Consider the following 22,432-nt stretch of genomic DNA (forward strand, 5'->3'; position numbering starts at 1 on the left):
GTTATATCTTGTGTTCTTTATTATTCTTTACCCTTTTATTTTTATATCTTATTTTATCGTGTGTTTAAATTAGATGTTTTCTTAACTAGACACTAATTCATTTTGCGATTTTTTTTGTTAGTGAGTTGATTGATAACTTTATAATAAGCATTATTATATAATCAAAAACATATTTAACCAAACACATTTTGTATGAATTGAAAGACTTAAGGCAAATGTCAACTTCAATGATTCACATCTTCATTTTTATTCCTTAACCATTCCACAACATCGAACAAAGACTATTCAACAACAAAATTCTCTACTCTATCCACGAGATCAAAAGAAAAGGAGATACAAATAAAACACACTATTAGAATCAAACTTTTGTTTACATGAGATGTAGCTAAAACCTTAGAATGTGCCCCCCTTTTTTTATAGAAAGTGGTGAAAATGAAATCATTTACAATATGAAACACACTTGATTGAGAAATATGCAGCAAAACATTTTATTGAATAGTCTTGCCCCCACTTCTCATAATCTCTCCAACCTTAGAAGATCACCTCTCGATGTCAATTGTAGAACAATGGGTAATCAATTGAGAGCGGCATGTTTGGATGTAAATGTATTTATGTAAGAAAATTGTCAAATTAGTTTTTCCGGCCTGAAAAACAAGCAAACTATCGTAAAGGTAAATAGTGGTTTCAAACTTTGGAAAGACGGTAATAAGTCTTAATTTAAAAATATATTGTCCAGATATACAATTTGAGATGTTCTAAGAAAAATCATAAATTCACATAACTTTAGATTTACCTTAAATCAATTTATTATTTAATTAAGATAAAACAAGCATATACTAGAAAAAAAAAAGAATAAAAAACATGATATTTTTAAGTAGCTTAAGAATCACAAACAATATTCATGATGAGAATCAAAATAACTAGATTTAGACTACAACAAACAAATCAGTTTCTTTTAAGCTAATCTGTAACTCATGAAATGCAAAGATGGAGAGCTCATGAACAAAAGAAAAGGAGTGTCATCTTTCTTCCATAAGCTAAGTCTTCTAGCATAATACAATTAGATAGAAAATAATCCAAATAAAAATGATTGTTTATTACCATCATTTCATCATCATCATCACTTGTCTTCTTCATTCAAAGAATGGAGACAATTCTGACCGCAAAATTCATAAATCAATCATCATTACTTACAGCCTGCAGGTAAATAGTTTTTCATCAATTATAAAAATATAGAAACTAAAAGAATCCTGATAAATCACATTATTTATCAAACAAATCACTATTAATGAATAGATGATAGATGTACACAACAAACCAATCAAACTTTGATTAAATCAACTGATATATATGAGCTATAAAACCGTGAAAAAAGCATAGAATGAGATTTTTTCATCTGAGCGAATTACCCAAAGTAAGTGAATGAAATCATTTGTAAAATACAATTGATAAAAAATATGAGGCAAATCATTTTGTGAGTAGCTGAAAAAAAATCAATGAATGAACATATGAATAGAGTTCTGAGATGATGTCTCTTTGTTTATGATAAAGTTTCTAGGATCTACATGATTCATTTATCTTTAATAGAAACTTTTCATTCAAAGAAATTCTCTACCACAATCTAATCACATTTTCCAAATTAACACTCCAGCCAGCAACAACATGAAAATGAAATAACAAATAATCTAAATAAAAGTAAATTTTTACCATTTCATCAATCACCTATTCGGATCTGTAGGGAGCATCATTCAGGAAAAGGTGTGACTAGACTCTCACAATAAGTGACCGCTTCTAGGACATAGTAGAACTTGTCAATGAGGGAATGCCTGACCGTTTTAGTCTCCAGATTATACACCACCAAATGCGGTCCATTAACCAAAAACACTTCATTTCTCTTGGAAATACACAAGGGTGTAGAACAAAAGCAAAATATTGGAACATATAAAGTGGGTAATGAAAACAATTTAGACCAAGACTCTATTTTTCCATGCTCCTTCATCACCCATACATCAATTTTTTTCCCAACAAAGTTACTAAACAAAGCGAGGCATCCACCTAAAACCCCTATCTTTAAATTCAAATTACCCTCCTGCCTAGAACAGGGTGATGAGATTACAGAAAAAGTTTCTTTCGACAAATTTAAAGAGATGATACTATGATAATTATTAATCCCGCTTTTGATATCTGAATCCCAGTGAAGTGACCCACTAACAAAAACGCCCATAGTACTCATAGTATAGCATTTAGGGTAATTTTCAACAGTCTTCCATGAATCACTCTTTAACCCATAAATCTTAACGTTGGTATCGAATGAGAATTCAAGATAATTGAATACAGTGTAAATATAAACCACCTTATACTCGGAACTACCCTCATCATAGCCAAACCCATATCTTACATCTTGACGTCGATGATGTGTAGTGTTACTATGAAGAAGCCTCTTTGATATCCTTGTAGATGGGTTCCATAAAAATATAAAAGATTGATCTATAGAAATACAAACCAACCCATTCAAGGAACCAATTAAGCCAACCCAGTCGCATGGGTGCTTCATTGGATAATCGAGGGCATGTGTTCCAATAGGAGATTCTTCACGCAGAACAGATAAGAGAGAACTCCATTCTACATCAGCACAAAAGGATTTCGTAATGAGTCTATGGTGTTCATAATTCTCGTCTTCGGTTACAGCTCTCAGATGCTTCTTGACAAATATAGGATTAGAGATCAAAGCACACCAGGATCTGCAGACACACATAAATTGGAGGAGGGATTTGACGGGTAGTTTGATTAGGATTTCTATAATAATTTCTTCTGGCAGGGAGGAAGCGAGATGGTCGGAATCGAAGTGATCTTCCGTAAGATCGTCACTCTCTATATCCATGGAATTGAAAGCGGCTAGGGTTTGGAGAAGAGTCTGAAAGTGAGAGACGATAAAATAAAGTAACAAAGTAGGGTAATATATTTAATGGATTTGTATCCCCTCTTCAATGAAATCTAATTGAACATACAGGCTCATTGATAATTCAGATGAGAAAATATTAAGTTTAAAAAAAAGAAAGATTAGTTGTTGTTGTTGATAAGTTTTACTATTTCTCAATAAAGTTGACATAAACTTGATCCTTTGTTAAATAATTATTGAGAGTATTTATTCAAAATTTAGGTAATCATATATACTAATATTTAGATTTTAAGATTAAAATGAGTTGTTTTAAACTTTTAAAATGAAATATTAATATCTTGTAATTAATGCACTAGTTAAAATATAAACAAAATAGTTTTGCTAAAAAAACAAATTTTATATTTAATATGTATAAATTACAAACAAATTCATAAATATATAGATTAAAAAAATAACTTAAATAGATAAATTGAGATATATATAATAATAAGACTATAGATAAATTGAGATATATATAATAATAAGACTATTTTTAATAATTTAGTACTAAAATGTGAAAAAAAAAATATGGAGCTCTATTTGAATGTGATATAAATAAATAAAGTTTTGATACACATTTTCCAGTCTTTTTAATTATAAATTTTTAATAATAGAAATGTATGTTTTACAAAACAAACTTGGTAATTATTAAATAAAAGGAGAGGAAACTTGGTGATGCATTCAAATTTATTAGCTACACATTTCCCTATGACACGATGATCCACGTGTCTTTTCTGTGCATGGCCAATACATGCATGCTTCCACGTGGTAAAAAATTACAGTGTAATAATTATTATATATTTAATATGTATAAATTAAAAATAAAAATAGAAAAAATACATGTTATCGATTAAACACAAATAACTTAAGTAAATAAATTTAGATATAATAATAAGACTAGTTTTAATAATTTACCACTAATATGTGAAAGAAAATAATTACGGTGCTTTAACTAAATGTGTTATAAATAAGTAAAATTTTGATAAAATATTCACCTCTTTTTATTTATAAATTTTATAATAATAAAAATACATGTTTTACTAAACAAACTTTTTAATTTGTTAAAATATTATATTTGTGTGAATGATCATTCGTTTTCATCATCATAAAAGTGGAGATAATAAGAAAGTGATTATATTTTTAATGTTTAAAATAATATATTTTTTTATACACTAAATACATTCTCAACCTAAAACATTTTAAGACAATAAATAAATAAAATTGATTCCAAAATCTTATGAAATTTTTATTTAAGGTTGCAAATTGGATTAATATAATAAATAAATGATATAAACATCGTATATGTTGGATGGTTATATTAATAATAGTGGGTTAATAAGTATTGGGATATAACTATATTTTTAATATTAATATATATTAATATTTGTATTCCATTTACAGAAACTAATATCAAGGCAAATATGATAAATTACCATCAATGGCGATGATTTTCTTATTTTAGTGTTAATTTCAATTTAGATCACGAATACCTGTCTGGAGGAGTGTATCTCCATTTCCACCTCTCTAGAAGCCTTTTTGGTAATGTAACTTAATAATCATATTTGTTTTCTTAAATCATTATATGTCACATTTATTTTTAATTAATTCTCAAGTTTTGAAAATTGTGAATTTATATATGGAAACCGACAATATTCATATTTATTATTGAATAACAAATTTTAAATTTTGAAATAAGTAAATTCTAGAATCGCCCTTCCATATAAAGGGAATTCAAATAGACTAACATACATATTTATTATTGAATAATAAATTTCATTTTTTAAAATAAATAAATTAGAAAATGTGGGCTCTCTATTAGAATTCAATTTAAATTTCCGATTTTTTTTTTATTTTAAACCTTACCGTTTAGACTCCTTATTTAAAATTATAAAAAATGAGGTTTGTTTTAACGGTTTTCAATACTGAGAACACGATAATATGAAATAGTTTTTTTCCCTTCGTATATGCACTTTTGTCCGCTCTCCTATGTCTCCATCAAAGATTTTGACATATTTCACTTTTCAATTCTTCGTCCATTCTTCATCATTCATTCATATCTTGCCTCCAACAACTCTACTATTTTAATTTGCGATTCTCCGATCATTCTATCTCTTTAGGTTTTGGTATTGTGGGGTGATAGTGATTTAAGTTCTTTCAATACTGATAATAATGTGTTGAATGTTGTACCATTTTTTAAGAGTGATCTAAAGGTTACTATTTACCTTAACATTTATGATGCAATAAACCAACGTCTCATTGTGTTCCTCCTCCTTCTCAAACAACCCCATCGAATCCAACTTATCATGTTCCTCTTTGGACATCACTGTTGAATCTCGCTTCTCGTGTTCCTTCTCCTCTTTGAACAATCCTATCAAATTCAATTACTCGTGTTTCTCCCCGAACAACACCATCGATTCTTGCTCATTGTGTTTTTCCTCCTCCTCGAATAGTCCCATCGAATCTAACTACCCGTGTTCATCCTCCTCCTCCTCGGACATCACTATCAAATTCAAATACTAGTGTTCTCTTATATCCAAGTCAATTCATTAGAAAATCAATTTAAATAACAAGTAATGTTACAAGTTCAATATTTTCATCAAACAAATTACATATTGGTGTCCCTTAATTAGATCACAAAATCAAATCACATGTACTAATGCTCAACTAAATTTACAATAACAAGTAACAAATTATAATAGATAGTTGTAAAGAATAAAATATGTATTACTAGGAAGAAATCAATGTTTTTGTCACAAGAGGGACATGAACAATAAAATATATATATATATATATATATATATATATATATATATATATATATATATATATATATATATATATATATATATATATATATTTTACTTTTGACTTGTGTTTTACTTGAACTAACTTGTTTACAGTTTATATTTTTTTATGGATAATTATTCTTGTTTATGATTTATATCTTAATAAGTTTATGAATAATAGTTCTTCTTTATGATTTATGTTTCTAGTTTGTTTATAATGGTTATCAAATGTTATTTGTTTATGAATAATTGTTATTTAAAATATTAAATCTTAAATCAAATTTCTTATAAAATTTTAGAAAGAAATCCTATTTTCAGTTTGAAAAGAACAAAGAACTTTTATTTAAATTTTAAAAATATTAAAAATCTTAAATCGAATTTAAAAATCAAAATTATAAACTCTAAATTAACAATTTAAGAAAACATAATGTTAGAATAGTTGAGTGTCATATATATATATATATATATATATATATATATATATATATATATATATATATATATATATATATATATATATATATATATATATATATATATATATATATATATGCTTAAATGGTTAATTATAAGCACAGTCTTCAGGCTACAATGACATTTCATTTAACCTCTCAAGATTGGAATCTATATAATTATAATGACATTTCAATTTTTTTTAAAATTTAAATATTACAATTCAACTCAACATTCACTATCTTTAATACTGAAATCTGCTGAAAAAAAAGAATATGAAAAAGTTGTTCAATAGTCAGTTGCTACAATGAATGAGCTGATGAAGGCTCCCAAATCTAAGTCATATACTATCAGGAGTAACTCGACATAGAAAACTAATTAAGTCTGGAAAAACAATAATGCAAATAATTCAGTAGATCATGTCTATAAAGGAAAATCTACTTGGGTAATACACAAACAAAAGTGGAGGTATTGAATTCTCAATTTGAATTTAAATTGCATACTGAAGTAGAAGAAAATTGTATAAATGAATGAGAAAATGTACTTATGAGAAACTACATAGGGAAAAACAGAGTATACTTCCCAATTACTAAAGATGCACTATTGAAGCAATGGAAAGGAAAAGGGCCGAAGAAGATTTCAGCAAATGTCCATGATTTATATTTCCTTAAATTCAAGAAGAGATCTAATATGGAGGAAATTCTAGAAAATGGGCATACATATATAAGATCCAACTATATGAAATTGAAAAAATGGCCTGAAGACTTAAACATATTGAGTAAGCCAAAAGAAACTGCACAGATATGGTTCAAGCTCTAGAATATACTTGTACATATGTACAATTCTGAAGCACTTAGTCATTTTGTAAGTTTATTGGGTAGACCATTATACATGGATCCAATTACTGAAAGAGAAAAGCACTTATGATTTGCTAGAATTAGCATTGAGGTGCATCCTAGACGCACACTGTCGAAAAGTATGACTGTAGTAGACAGAAAAGGAAAACCTACTGTCATGGAAATCACTTATGAGTGGAGGCCAGACAAATGCTCTTTTTGCAATACCTTCTAACATGCAAGCCCAAAATGTGATTTAGATAAGGAAGAAGATCAGAAAATTCATAAAAGATAGAAAGTAAAGATGCAAGAAAATGAAACAGATGTGCCTATTTTTAAAGAGCAAAATGTGGTTAAAGAACATGAAACAGAAGATAAAGAAAATTATGTACAAGAAGAAAGTAGTACGAAGAAGGAGGTGGATTCTCAACCTAATCATATTGAAGAGATAGTTGAGGATTCTCAATCAAATCAAGTTGAAGTGGTTGCTGATGAAAATAGAGAGGAAGATACTCAAGTTAATCAAGAGGAAGAAAAAATTCCAAGGTTGATACAGAGGAATCCAAAGTTGCCGAGAATTCCAAAGCTGAAGTTGAAAGAAATAAAGACAATGATCTCAAAATTCAAGTTGAGAACAACAAGGTGAAGAGCCCGGAAATCCTGAATAATAATTCTTTCTATCAAATCAGAACGAGTTCATATAAAGAAAGAAATAAAAATAAAAATATGCAGTATTCATCAACTCTTCAGTTCATCCATTTTCATTGTAAGAGGAATGGGAAGGGAAAGAGGAAGACAAAATGTTGAAACATCATATTGGTATAGAAATAAAAATTCTAATTGGGATAATTAGAATTTGATACAATTTGTAATCTCTGTTTCTTGTATGTTTGATTGTTACTAATTAGGTTCTTTAGGGTCGTTTGATTGTCATCATTTAATCATAGCTAAAATTTGTCTATCTTTGAATCTTGACCCTCCCACTTTTGGGATTTTAATGAAATGGTTTTAACCATTTTTCCAAAAAAACAAATTCATGTATAGAATAAGTTAACGGTGTTAAAAAACTGTTAAAACAAAATCTCGTTTGACATAAATTAAAAAATCCCAAATTATTAGGTTTAAAAGAAGAAATTAAAAATCCAAACTGCCCTAAAAAGAGTCTCAACTTGATAATTTGACCGAAGATATTGTTAAAATGAAAATATTTTCATATTTAAAATCATTTATTCCAACACACACTAGTAAAAAAGGGTCATTATCGAGAGTACAATCTCTCGGTGGTGTCCCTATATCTTTCGGTATAGACATAATATCGAGAGTTAGAGTAATTCTCGGCATTCATCGGTATTACCGCTTTTGATAAATCTAATTGGGTGTTTATCGAGAGATTTCATAAATCTCTCGGTTTAGACACCAAAGAGAAAAAGATAAAGTTCTTTAAAAATCTCTCGGTTTTCTTGCTAGGGAAAAACCGAGAGTTTTTCAAATAACTCTCGGTTTTTCTCTTGTAAGAAAAAAAGAGAGATTATATATTTCTCTTGGTATTGTCCCTATAAATGGCTCAAATAGGACGATCGTTTTGTACGCAACCAAAACATGTTCAACAAAAACAATATACAATAACATTCATAAACCAAAATATTATTATAATTCCAAAATTCTAAACCAAACCCAATCAGCCAAACAACCTGTTATTAGTCAAACCAAAACGTTTACAATTGTTCAAAAAATAATGTACTAACGCTAGGGAGGGGGTTGATAATGCCTCATTAAGAATTCACTTTTTTTTCATATTTCTCCATTCTTTGCGTCATTTCGCTCTCTTTTAGCATTTTTTCCATATCCCTCATTTGAAGTTCCTCCAAATTCAACTCCATGTGTCTCACAGATGCCCTAAGATGTTCATTCTCCTCCAACAACCGATTGGTGAATCATTGAGATTTTTTTTTTCCACTCCGAAGATTTTCTCGAAAGTGTGTGGGTCGGATGCCAGATCTCATACCGATCATTGTCCCATGCATTTGGCGTCCGAACACTCTCTGCGTCCATTCAAAGTCAAAGATATCTGGTTCGTGCTTTTTACTTCTTCCATCTCCGCCTGCACATTTGAAATTAAATTTCATTTATACAAAGCTATATATAATTTTATTAAAGTAAATTAACTTACAATCTTCTCTTGCGCTCGTTTGTCGGGATCGGGTTGGGGTTTTCTTTTGTTGCATTCGGAGTATGGATCCTCCTTAAAACTCCAACGATAGTGGGTACCCGTCCAATTTTACCCGCCTGTTGAAATAAATGATTTCTAAAATTAGTAACTTTCTTTATATTAAGGTATTAGACATAATGTACATACAAAATCTTCCTCCATTTGTGAAAATGGCCTACTTCCAGTATGATGCGGGAATTTCAGTTTATTTATGTTCCCAACATTATGTTACGACTTGTTTTGTAACTAGTGTTTATAGATTCTTGATTTCAAGAATCGATTTCTTAATCTCTAGGACCGGGTTGGAAATATATAATCAAAGTGTATCGGAAGAATTTTGTAATGAAAAATTTGGGATGAGGGGAAAGAAGAATCAAGGATGAGAAGAGAATACTGCTGGTCTATACTAAACAGTTCAAAAAAATAATCAAAACATAAAATACAATGGGGGTGAAGAACTTTCACAAGTAATTTCATATATTCATTATTCCATCGATCGGTCCTTGGGGAAGAGGGATCAGCCTTATATAGGTGCTGATTTTCCCCAGAATATTTAGGATTTATTGTTACAACTACTAATAAAATTCAGTTGGTTAAAAACAGAAATGTAAGACAAAACAAAATATAAAACTAAAACATAAATCTATCCCAAGTGCATAGGACCGTGGAGGGTGCTGGAATTATTTTGGGACCGCAACCATTATTTCTGGAGCGTAGCACATTGATACTACAGTTTCTCTGCATTTGAAATAAAAAATGAAGTTAGAACAAGTTATTAGTTTTAATTTCAATTATGAAATCGTATCTTAAATTTATCCGTGAATAAATGATTTCGACACACAAACTTCCAATGAGCTGGTTCGTAATCTCGTGGGGGATTGGAAGTACCGCCACCTAGTCTACTTGATGAACCCGAATATAATCCTTATTCAAATCAGAGCGCCTCCTATCCCATATCTGTCTAGCGTTTGCCAATCTGGTCGCTCAATATTGATCAATAAGACCATTTGTACTCTCGAACGGATCCTTAAAATAAAACATTCAAATGTTATAAAAAAATTGAATGATTAATGTATAAATATTTTATCACTGTCATAACCAGCCAAAGTGAATCCAATTGGTCAACACTTAATACCTTCCACTTCAGTAGACGGTGTGAGATGGCTAAGAGGGCCCGCACTATCGACCCCAAATGTCTAGACCATATACGTCTACCATCGTCGCTGCTAGGCCTCCCATCTACCTCTTTGAAACTTAGAGCAATCTTCGTCCCATGTGGCCTTCTAGATAGAGCGATATTGTTGTTCTTCCCCTGTCTCTTCTAGGCGGAAGATTATGCAAAAATAGCAAATTTAATATATGTGTAAATCAATACAAACAATAAATAAGTGTAAAAATGTTACATGTCGATGATGGGTCCTAAGTGGACTGGTGCTCATGATCCTCCTCCTCCTGATCTTCCTCCTCAACAAATGTACTCTCATTAAACTCAGCCTTATCCTCCTCATGTGTACCACCTGTAGGGTCAGAAATAGCTAACGGGTCCACGACATATATTGTGTCTCTAGAAGACTCTCCTCAGATCTCATGGTGATTTGCCTGTGCAAAAAGGGTCTGGAATGACTTGTTTAGTCTTTTCGGTGTTCTTCGTATACCCTCAGTCACCCATCTTGCATGCATATCATTAATAAATTGGATAATAATTAAAGTAATAAAAACATTAAAGTAAAAACATAAATCTAGCTAATTAATCTTAACTATATATTTGTAAATCGTGGATTTATTTTTGTCACAATCTTCCCACTAGGTCGTGATGACATATTAGAGGCGTAGAATAATTGTTTTTGCTTGACTCGCCAATATATACAGGTCCTGACTTTGGGTTTTCAAATCTGCTTTACATTGATACTTACGAAGCCATATTTATCCACTTTCACTCCTCGTTCCCAAGAATGTGTATCTAACCAATTACACTTGAATAAGATAACTCGTTTATGAGAAAAGTATTATACTTGGATTATATCCGTTAAAACTCCATAGTTTGACATAGTATCTGACCCGTTGTACCCTTCAACAACCACTCTACTATTTTGAGTGGTCAAACATTTGTCTAGTTTTTCTATACATAATATGTATCCATTTATTTTACACCAAACATACATACATGAGTACATAGTTGGACCTTCGCCTAAGATCTTAAGGTCTCTTGATATATCGTTATCTTTAAATAATTGATCGACCCTGTATATACATTCCCGAAATTCATTCGGTAATTGTAAAATTAAAATAAAGTTATAAGATATAGTTATGAATCTATTCACTCTATGCTTAAAATATGTGGCATACATTTCTCCACGGGACTTATTGTTATTTCAATATTGCATATACTCATTGTAAATAGATCGAATATTTAACAACATACTCTTTAATGCTAATTAATAAGACGTATTATAACAAAAAAATATTGAATCTTATAGGTAAAAAGGTTCTGATTCGGGACAATTTTTCAAAATGTATGAATGAGCAATCACTGGATCGCTATAATCCAAGTTGTAAATTTTTTCGTTTGATAAGTCTTCCAACGATAAAAATATTGAAAGGCCCAAGATTGAAGTTTGTGCATGTTCTTGGTATTCCTCCTCCATATACTTAGCACAAAAGTCAATACTCTCATTTACAAGATAGCCCTCGCTTATTGAGGCTTCGGGGTGGTTTTTATTCTGCAAATATTTTTCCATTGTACTCATGTAATGTTCTATCGGATACATCCATTGATACTGGACAGCCCCCCAAGAAAAGCCTCACATGACAAGTGAACCATGAGATGCATCATGATGTCGAAGATTGATGCTGGGAAAATCATTTCAAATTTGCAAAGTGTCGTTATAATATCCAAGTACAATTGTTTGAGGTCCACTGCAATCAACTCTTTGGAGCACAATAAACAAAAGAATTGGGATAAATTTACTATAGCATCAAACACATGATCTGAAAGTAATCCACGAATTGCTAAAGGAATAAGATATTCCAATAAAATGTGAAAATCATGACACTTTAATCTCGTAATCTTCTTCTCTTCCAAATTTACACAATCTCCAATATTTGAGCAAAAATCACCAGGAAACTTAAAATCTTTCAAGAAATTACAAACACATTTTTTATGATCAAAGGATAATGTGAAAGACGCTTCTAGATAATGAACCATTCCTCCTCATTTACAGGATGTAACCATTGTTTTATGCCTAAGAGTTGTAAATATTTACGGGCTTTAGAACCATCCTTAGTATTCTCTTTCACATTCATTATTGTTCCTAACACGCTATCACAAATATTTTTCTCAATATGCATCACATCTAAGTTATGTCTCAATAATAGTGATCTCTAATAAGGTAAACGAAAGAAAATGCTAAGTTTGTTCAAATTGCTCCCCGTGTTTCATGATATATCTTGGTTTTCTTACTCTGATATGTAGTAAGAATTGTGTCTTCTGTGTCTCGTGCTTGCTCGTAAATTTCTTGCCCTTTAACAATTTCGAGGGCTCTCTATAATCTGTTCGACCATCAAACGACTCTTTATCCCTTCTGTATTTATGTTTTGGTGGAAGGAAGCGTCTGTGACCCATGTAACAATGTTTCTGACCATTAATTAATCGAAGAGATATAGAGTCGTTGTTACAACAAGGACAAACAAATTTTCCTTTCGTACTCCACCTTCACAAATTCGCATACACTGGAAAGTCGTTAATGGTCCATAGCAACGTCGCTCGCATGTTAAAGTATTGCGAGGTGTGTGCATCAAACATTCTCACACCACTATGCCACAGTTCAGTCAACTCATCAATCAATGACTAGAGAAATATGTCAATTGCATCTCCTGGACTCTTTGGGTTTGGAATTAACATAGATAGAATGAAATTGTTATAATCCATGCAAATAGTGGGTGACACATTATAAGGAACGAGAATAACTATCCATACACTGTATGACTTTTTCCATTTGCAAAGGGTTGAAACCCATCGCTTGATAGACCTTGTCTCGCGCTTCAAGAGTACGACGCGAAATCTTTATAATTTTCATTAAACGTTTTCCAAATTAATGAATCAGTTAGATGTATCAACGTATCACTATCAACTCTTCATTCCTTATGACATCTCATCATTGGAGCGGTTTTTTAGGACATTTATAGTCTATTTAGTCTGGTATTAGAGGGAAATATTTTAACACCTTAGTGGGTATGAATTTATCATTTTGCTTCTTTCGAACTGCCCACTTGTTTGGTCGACATTCCATCTAGAAAGGCCGCAAACTCTGCAAGACTCCAAATTTTTGTCATCCTTCCAAAATAACATACAATTGTTCTTACATGCATATCTTCTCATACTTAAGCCCGATATCTGTAATGAATTTTTTACATTTGTAGTATGAGTTTGGCAATTGAGCGTCCATCGGTAATATATCATCTTTAAGTAGACGTAACAACATATTGAACAAAGCGTTTGTCTATTGACCGACATTTTTTATGTGAAGGAGTTTCAGTAGTGCTGATAATTTCATTATTCGAGAACCTTCATACAATTAATGTTTAGAATCATCAAGTAATTTATAGAATCTCTGCGCATCTTCAACTGATTCATAGTTGTTCGGGTCATCACTAACGTTGGAGAACATATCGTTTATAAAATCTTACATATAACGTTCTTCATTGACCTCTTCATTGACTGTATTATTAATCTTCGTTCTATGATTGTTGAATTTCGGCACGCCATCCTCCGATTGACCATCATCATCATCCGATTCATCGACATTATCATCATCATTAAACACGTTAGTAGTAAGTCTTTTTTCTCCATGAAAATACCAGAATTGATAATGAAGATTTATTCTATAAATGATGAGATGAGTCTTCACATCAACTATTTCCATAGAAGTATTGTTCAAGCATTTCACACAAGGACATTTCAATGTTTGTCGTCTTGTACTACTCACTGCAAACTCGAGGAATTTGTCAACCCCTTCCTCGTAATCTAGATGATCTCGACGTAAAGTCATCCATATTTTATCGGGTACTTCCATCTTTCTAATAAGATGACAAACAACCTACAATATTATTTACTTAACATGATCTAAATTAGGCTTACATTTCTCGTTTCTTCATAATTTTTTATCTAAAAAGAAACAACATCTTCAAACATATTTATTTAACATGATCTAAATTTGGCTTAACATTTCTTTTATATTTTCTTATTTACTTAACATGATCTAAAAAACCACACATTCTTCAAACATCATCAAATCAAATTATACCAATTCAAAATCTAACATAAATATACTAATTTATAACAAAATCAAATTACCAATTCAAATCTAACCAACAATTCAAACATATTCATCAAATCAAATTATACCAATTCAAAATCTAACATAAATATACTAATTTATAACAAAATCAAATTACCAATTCAAATCTAACCAACAATTCAAACATATTCATCAAATCAAATTATACCAATTCAAAATCTAACATAAATATACTAATTTATAACAAAATCAAATTACCAATTCAAATATAACCAACAATTCAAACATATTCATCAAATCAAATTGCCTATTAAAAATCTAACATAAATTTACTAATTTATAACAAAATCAATATACCAATTCAAATCTAACCAACAATTTAAACATAATCATCAAATCAAATTACCTATTCAAAATGTAACATAAATATACTAATTTATAACAAAATCAAATTACCAATTCAAATCTAACTAACAATTCAAACATATTCATTAAATCAAATTACCAATTCAAATCAAACCTAAATCAAACCAAATCAAACCTAAATTAAACCAAATCTAACTTAAATCAAACATAATCTAACATAATTCTAACCTAAATGTAATTAACATATATATAACTGCTAATAATATTAATATAATTCTAACCTAATAAAAAACCTAAAAAACTAACCTTGTTGTAGAGGCGGCAAGCGGAAGCAGCGACGACGGCTGGTCCGTAGATCCGACGTCGAGAGGAGAAGCGGCTGCAGGCGGAGGCGCAACGATGAGTGGAGCAGCAGTTGCAGGTGGAGGCGCGACGACGAGAGGATCAGCGACTGCAGGCAGAGGCGCGACGACGAGAGGAGCAACGGCTGGTCCGTAGTTCCGACAGCGGCGTCTTCAATCGGCAATTAGGGTCTTCAATAGGCGGGGTCTTCAATTGGTGGCGTCGTCAATCGACGTCTTCAAACGGAGGTGACGACGATCGAGAGAGGTGGTCAAGGAAAGGGAAGAAGCGGGCACATGAGATCGGGAAAGGAAATACTTTTTTAATTTAAAAGGGGTTTTACTGAGAGTTATACAAAAAACTCTCTATTTTAACCCTTTCATATTTCTGAGAGTTTTAGGCATAAATCTCAGGTTTGGTTTTTAATATTTCCGAGAGTTTTAGGTATAACTCTCGGTTTGATTAATAATATTATCGAGAGATATGCATAAATATCTCGGTTTTGATATATTTCTAACAAATTTTAAAAAGGGAAACCGAGAGAATTGTGTATATCTCTCGGTTTTGACCTCTATTATCGAAAGATATACTTAAAACTCTCGGTTTTAACCTTAGATTTTTTAACTTAAAACATCAACAACACACATTCATCTATTTTAAACACAACCTAATTATCATAAAACACATCCTTTTTATAATCAAACTCTACACACATCCTTAATACAATCAAACACAAACATACATTTTTTTATATAATCATACACAATCATATACATTTATATAATAAATCGCAATCTATATACTTTAAAAATAACACACACTTGATTAGCTTAGGTAGGAGTTTAGACAAGCTAATTAGAAAGTGAAACATCAATTTAATTAAAAAACGAAGAAGTGAAATACCAAAAGATATTTAGAAATATTTCGGTTTTGAGAGGTCAAATATCGAGAGATATACCTATATCTCTCAGTATTACCATTCAAAACCGAAAGATGTTTGGATATCTTTCGGTATTTCACTTCTTCATTTTTTTAAATTTAATTGGTGTTTAACTTTCAAATTAGATTAAACAACATTAATTTAACAAATTTCATATATTTAAAACATTACACAATCCCCACACATCTAATAATCAAACTCTAAACACATACTTAATATAATCAAACAAAAACATACACTTCTTTATATAATCATACACAATCATATACATTTATATAATTAATCACAATCTCTATACTTCAAAAATAACACACTTTATTAGTTTAGTTAGGAGTTTAGATAAGCTAATTAGAAAGTGAAACACCAATTAAATTAAAAAAAGAAGAAGTGCAATACCAAAAGATTTCTAAATATCTTTTAGTTTTTAGATGTCAATACAGAGAGATATGCATATATCTTTCGGTATTACCTATCAATACTGAAAGGTACTTAGAAATATTTCTGTATTTCACTTCTTCATTTATATTTAATTTGTGTTTCATTTTCTAATTAGTTTGAACAACATTCATTTAACACATTTCATATCCTTAATAGGGATGAGCAAACGGGTAAAACCGAACCGTTTTGTCCAATCCGAATTAAATCCAAACTAAAATAGTCCAATCCGTAATTCAAACCATTTTACTAAGTAAAATACAGATGGGATATGGATTAGATTGAATATGGTTTTGACAATCCAAACTAATATATATATATATATATATATATATATATATATTATTTTTATTGTTTTTTTAATGTGAACTTAAAATTATTCAACACGTTTTTTTATAATTAATTTATTTATTATATTTTTATTTAATTAAAAAATTAAAAAAATGAATTAAGTATATTATATATTTTAATTCAAATTATTTTGAATTAATTAGATTATTTAAATTCAATCCTAATTAAACTAAATTTAAATTTAATTCAAACTGAAATAAAAAATCAAATTTTATAATTCGGATTCGGTTCAGATTAATCTGTCAAATGCTCACATCTAAGATAATCTCATTTAATATTGTCTTATTTTCTTATTTAATTGCTTAATTTTGATTAATTTAATATTTTTTTTATTAATGTTATAATTAAAAAATTCGAATCTAAAAATAAATGTTGACTAAATGATGCGAAAATAAGTCAAAAATATATTATATTAAATTAAAATTTAAAAAAAATTAAAATTATATTTTTATTTAGATAGTTTGGATAATCCTAATCCAATCCGAATTTGATCAATCCAAACTCAATCCAATCCGATCTCAACCCAATCCGAAATATCCAATCCGAATTAGCATTTCGAATTCGGATCGGATTGGATTTCAGATTTACCCACCCAATGCTCACCCTTAATCCTTAATACATTACACAATTCCAACACTTTCTTATAATCAAACTCTACACACATCCTTATTATCATCAAACACAAACATATAAACTTCTTTATATAATCAAACACAATCATATATATTTATAAAATCAATAACAATCTCTATATTTCAAAAATAACACACTTGAATATATAAAACACTATTTACATTAACAAATAAATAAGTTAAATACTGATATATATATATATATATATTATCTTTCGATTTTGATATGTTAAAACTGAGGGTTTTTTGAAAACCTTCGCAAATATTCTCATCCCAACACTTATAATTTTTTCTATTTTTTTGGGAAAAGTCAAAACCGAGGGTTTTTGAAAAAACTTTACAAATACTCCCATCCCAACACTTAGAATTTATAGTATCAATTATTAGAAATTTATATATATATATATATATATATATATATATATTTTAATTTGGACTTTTGAATTGTGGAAGGCAAATGTCAAAGCACGCCAGGATCTGCAAACACACATGAATTTTAGGAGGAATTTGACGGGTAGTTTGATTAGGATTTTTATAATGATTTCTGTTGGCAGGGAGGCATCGAGATGGTCGGAATGGAAGTGGTCTGTTGTAGGATCTTCACTCTCTATATTCATGGATAGAGCTGTCAATTGATTGAAAGCGGCTAGGGTTTGGAGGAGAGACAGAAAGTGATGAGAGACGAGAAAGTAAAGTAACAAATCAGGGTTATTTAAGGGAATTGTATCCCCTCTTATTTATTCAATGGAATCTAATTGATCATACAGGCTCTTATAATACAGATGACAAAAGGTTAAGTTTAAAAAATGAAAAATTGGTAGTTGTTGCTAAGTTTTACTATTTCTCAATAAGGTTGACATCAAGATTGTTTGTTAAACAATTATTGAGAATATTTATTCAAAATTTAGGTAATCATACAAAATTGTGTGACATGTATTGTATTAAATATGTTTAGATTATAATGTTAAAATACTTTATTATTTATCTAAAACTAATCATTATATCAAATATCATACAAAATTGAAAGTTGTTTTAAAATTTTTAAAATAAAAAATAAAATATTTGATAAACCCTTATAATGAACTCACTAGAGAAAATATAAACAAAATAGTTCATTGTGTGATATTTGATCGAATGTATAATTCACTTGAGGGCGGCTGAGGAAGGTTTCCATCTGACTGAGGGATGGAAATCCTAGGTTAAGTTCCCTTGCGTGTTAGACCGATATTTGTATATTTAAAATTATTGTTTTCTGCACCATAAGGTTATGCTTTTAGAGCTATATTTTTGCACTCGGTGCTCATCTAGGACCGAGAAAATGGACATGTCGCTGGTTGCATTTTCTGCACCCGATGATAACCTAGGACCTAAAAAGTACACATGTTGCCGGTTCCCGATAGGAGACCACAATCGAGAGTCCTTGCACCCTTCCTTATACACCCGATAGACCTCTGTTGCACCCGATGAGTCTAGGATCGATGCTTGTTATTGTTGGAGACCGAAGACCGATGTTGGCTGTTGTTGGAGACCAAGGACCGATGATGGTTGTTGTTGGAGACCGATGATCGATAATCGATGCTTGTTGCACATGGGGATAGTGGACTGACATGTTGTGCGTTGTTCGACTAAGGACACATCTTATGATGGAGAGGAGGACCGTTACCGAGGCTGACTCCTATTCTCCACTTATGACCGAGTTGGGTTCACACATCGACTAAAATCAGGTTTTTGCGATCGTGAAGGCTAACCACGATCCTTGTACTTATTTTTCATATATATTTTTGTCTTGTCTAGGTTAGGATTTTATTTTGGTTTTTGTTGGATTTTATTTTATGAATGTTTGTTCCTTATGTGATCTTATGGTAGAATATAAAATTTAAACATTGTAAAGCGTAAAATTTTTAAAAACGGCCAAAATTAATTAATAGAGACCTTAAAAACGTTGTGGGACATAGTATCTAAAAACTCTTTCGCACACGTAATCAAACGATGTACTCATTTTCCTTAATTTCTTAATTTTATAAATTAGGTAGCGACTCTTTTATCGCGAGGTTAATTAAAATTGAAAAAAATTAAATTAGGTCTATGACTCACTTCCCATTAAATATTTTAATCTTTTTCAGATTCGACAGGATGGTAAGTTATGGAGTTGTCTATAAAGGCTTATTTTTTTAGAAACTTAATTTTTCAAACCTTAAAATTAATTCTCCTCGCATTTAACTTTTTTCAAAAACAATGCATTTTTCAAAATAGAGAATCCCAGAAAAACATTTCAAGTTGGCGACGACGTTTTAGTCGATTACAGTTTTTTGGCAACTCTATTAAAGACTTTCGACGTTTAGCTCAAAAAGTAATTTTAGCATAGTATTTAATTTTCTTACGCTTTAATTTGAACTATGTGATAACATTACTTATTTAAAGAGCCTACGGCAAAAAAAAGGGAATACATGACGTTCATGGACGGTTGGAAAACGACATAAAAGTCTATTCAAAATAGGGAGCAAACGAGCGTGTCAAGCCCAAGGACGGAATGCTCATCAAGACAACCTGATTCGCCTAACTAGAGTTAACAACTGTCACAAGCAAGGAATGCCACTACTTCTCCGCCGCAAAGAAAGTTTGATGATTTAGGAATGCCATTATTGAAGGCCTTAGAGAACCTGTTGTAAAACAAGTTGATCCAAGGGTTAACAAAAGTGTTAGGGAAACCGTAAAAGAGAAATTTCAGCATGAATTGTACGGCTAACAGACATTCTACAAATTTTTGCTTTGTTCAGACAAAATGTTACTTATAATACATTTTGAAATTTGTAATACTTTAATTTTTTAATTATAATTCACGCCATTTTATTTTTATTACAAAATTTGCATTATTATTTTTTATGACTCATTTTAATTTTCATTTTAATTTAAAATGTTTTAAATAAAATTTTATAACACGATACTTTACCTCTTAAGAAAATTTGCATTACTAAATATTTTTTACAGTGTTATTTAAAAACTCCCTCAAATAGACCATAAATTAACTTTAGTCTCACTAAATCTAATTTAAAACTTTTAATTTATAAAAACAAACACAAATTCAACCAATAAGTTAAAAATAAAAAGATTATATCAAATTATCTCTTTTAGCCTTAAAATAATAAGAGGTGGATATCTTCATGTTCCTTAGGAGGTCCTAAGTTCAAGTTCTGTGTCAGTTAAATGGTTAAGTATGTTTGCGGGTTATTTTCTTAATTCTTTGTGGCCACATTTTTTTTTTAAAAAATTACATGAAAGGCTAACTAGTAAAATTATATATATAATTAATTTAAAATTAGTAATTAACAAATACTTTTAAAATATATATAATTATAAAATAAATTTTATAAATTCATTTATTTAAATAATATTTTTTTTAATTTATAAATATAAATTCACTTTATTTTAAAATTCTAAAATTTTAAGATTATAAGTTTAATATTATAAAATATTAACTAATTTAAAAGTTTATTTAAATTAAACTATTAACCTATAAGAATTTAGAGTCAATTCAAAATTTAATTCAACCTTCAACCCCAAGCTAAAATAGTTGAGTTTGATACGTGTAGTTTACTTCAAAAAAATATTTTTTTATACACATTTACATTTATTTTCTTATAAATTAATCTAGATGATTATTTTAGCTTATAAAAAATTCCTTTATTTTTATTTAACCAAATTATTTTAGCTTATAAATTTTTGTTTTATGTTCTAATCTGCAAATTAATTTTATTTAATGAATTCTTTGATTTTTGCAATCATTTAAAAAAAACGAAGTAACATAGAACTTCGATAAAAGAAAAATATAAATAATTCAATTTTTTCTTATTCATAGACTAAATTAATTTAGATTAATTTCGAACAATCCAAACCAACAATTGAAAATGTTGTTTATAAGCTAAAATAAATTGGTCATTAATAATTTAAGAAAATCGATATTAACATGCATAATAAGACTCAACTGAATTATTTATGAAAAGGGTTTGAAAATTTAAGAAAAATTGATGCTAACATAAAAGATTTTGAAGATTTTAAATAATTGATATTAACATAATTGTTGTTTTTTCCTAATATTAATACAATTAAACTGATTATGAAAAAAGAGTTTGAAGATAAAAATATGACTCAACTCAACATAATTGTTTATAAAAACGAGTTGTTTAAAGATCTTAAATTTTTTATATTAATATGCATAATAAAATTTTTGAAACAAAACTGGTTCAAATTGACTATTATTATTGGTAGATAGTATAATTTATATATATTATTATTTTATTTGGTTAAAAATATAAGATATTATATAAATTATAAAGGTTTATAATTTTTTATTTGATAGATATTATAAAATTTAAATATAAGAATAAAATAATTTTTTTATTTTTTTATCTTTGTTAATTTTTTTAATATTATTTTTAATTAACCTTATTTTTATTTTAATGTTACTTAAAATTTATTTTAATTACTTTAAATATTATTAATATTATATCAAATAAATAAATAATAATATAATTACGTTATTATTTTAAATTAATAATAATATATAAAAAATAAATATTTAGTATTATTTTATAATTTTATTTAAAATATGAATGATAATATATATATATATATATAATATTTTAAATTATTGAACTAAAAGTTAAGAGTTAATAATTATAATTAATAATAATAATATTATTTTTTTATACTACTAATTATAAAATAAATGTTAACTTTTTTTTGTAAAATAAATAAAATTTAAAATTATATAAAATTTTAAATATTAAAATTTATAAAATAATTTTATTTTAAAAAAAAGTAATATAAACTAAAATTAAAAATAATTA

General features: G+C 29.0%; 1 protein-coding gene across 1 annotated transcript; it reads right to left on the reverse strand.

The window, feature by feature from the left end:
• Positions 1-1,744: 1,744 nt before the first annotated feature.
• Positions 1,745-2,881, reverse strand: LOC124930532 (F-box/kelch-repeat protein At3g23880-like). Its single transcript, XM_047470866.1, has one exon. It carries the CDS (start codon positions 2,879-2,881, stop codon positions 1,745-1,747), a length of 1,137 nt encoding a protein of 378 aa, XP_047326822.1.
• Between the last annotated feature and the right edge of the window lie 19,551 nt (positions 2,882-22,432).

Source organism: Impatiens glandulifera, chromosome 3 (assembly GCF_907164915.1).
Source record: "Impatiens glandulifera chromosome 3, dImpGla2.1, whole genome shotgun sequence".
Taxonomy (NCBI): domain Eukaryota; kingdom Viridiplantae; phylum Streptophyta; class Magnoliopsida; order Ericales; family Balsaminaceae; genus Impatiens; species Impatiens glandulifera.

Excerpts from the sequence above, each read along its gene's own strand:
- LOC124930532 (XM_047470866.1), bottom strand. The coding sequence starts at position 2,881 with ATGGATATAGAGAGTGACGATCTTACGGAAGATCACTTCGATTCCGAC.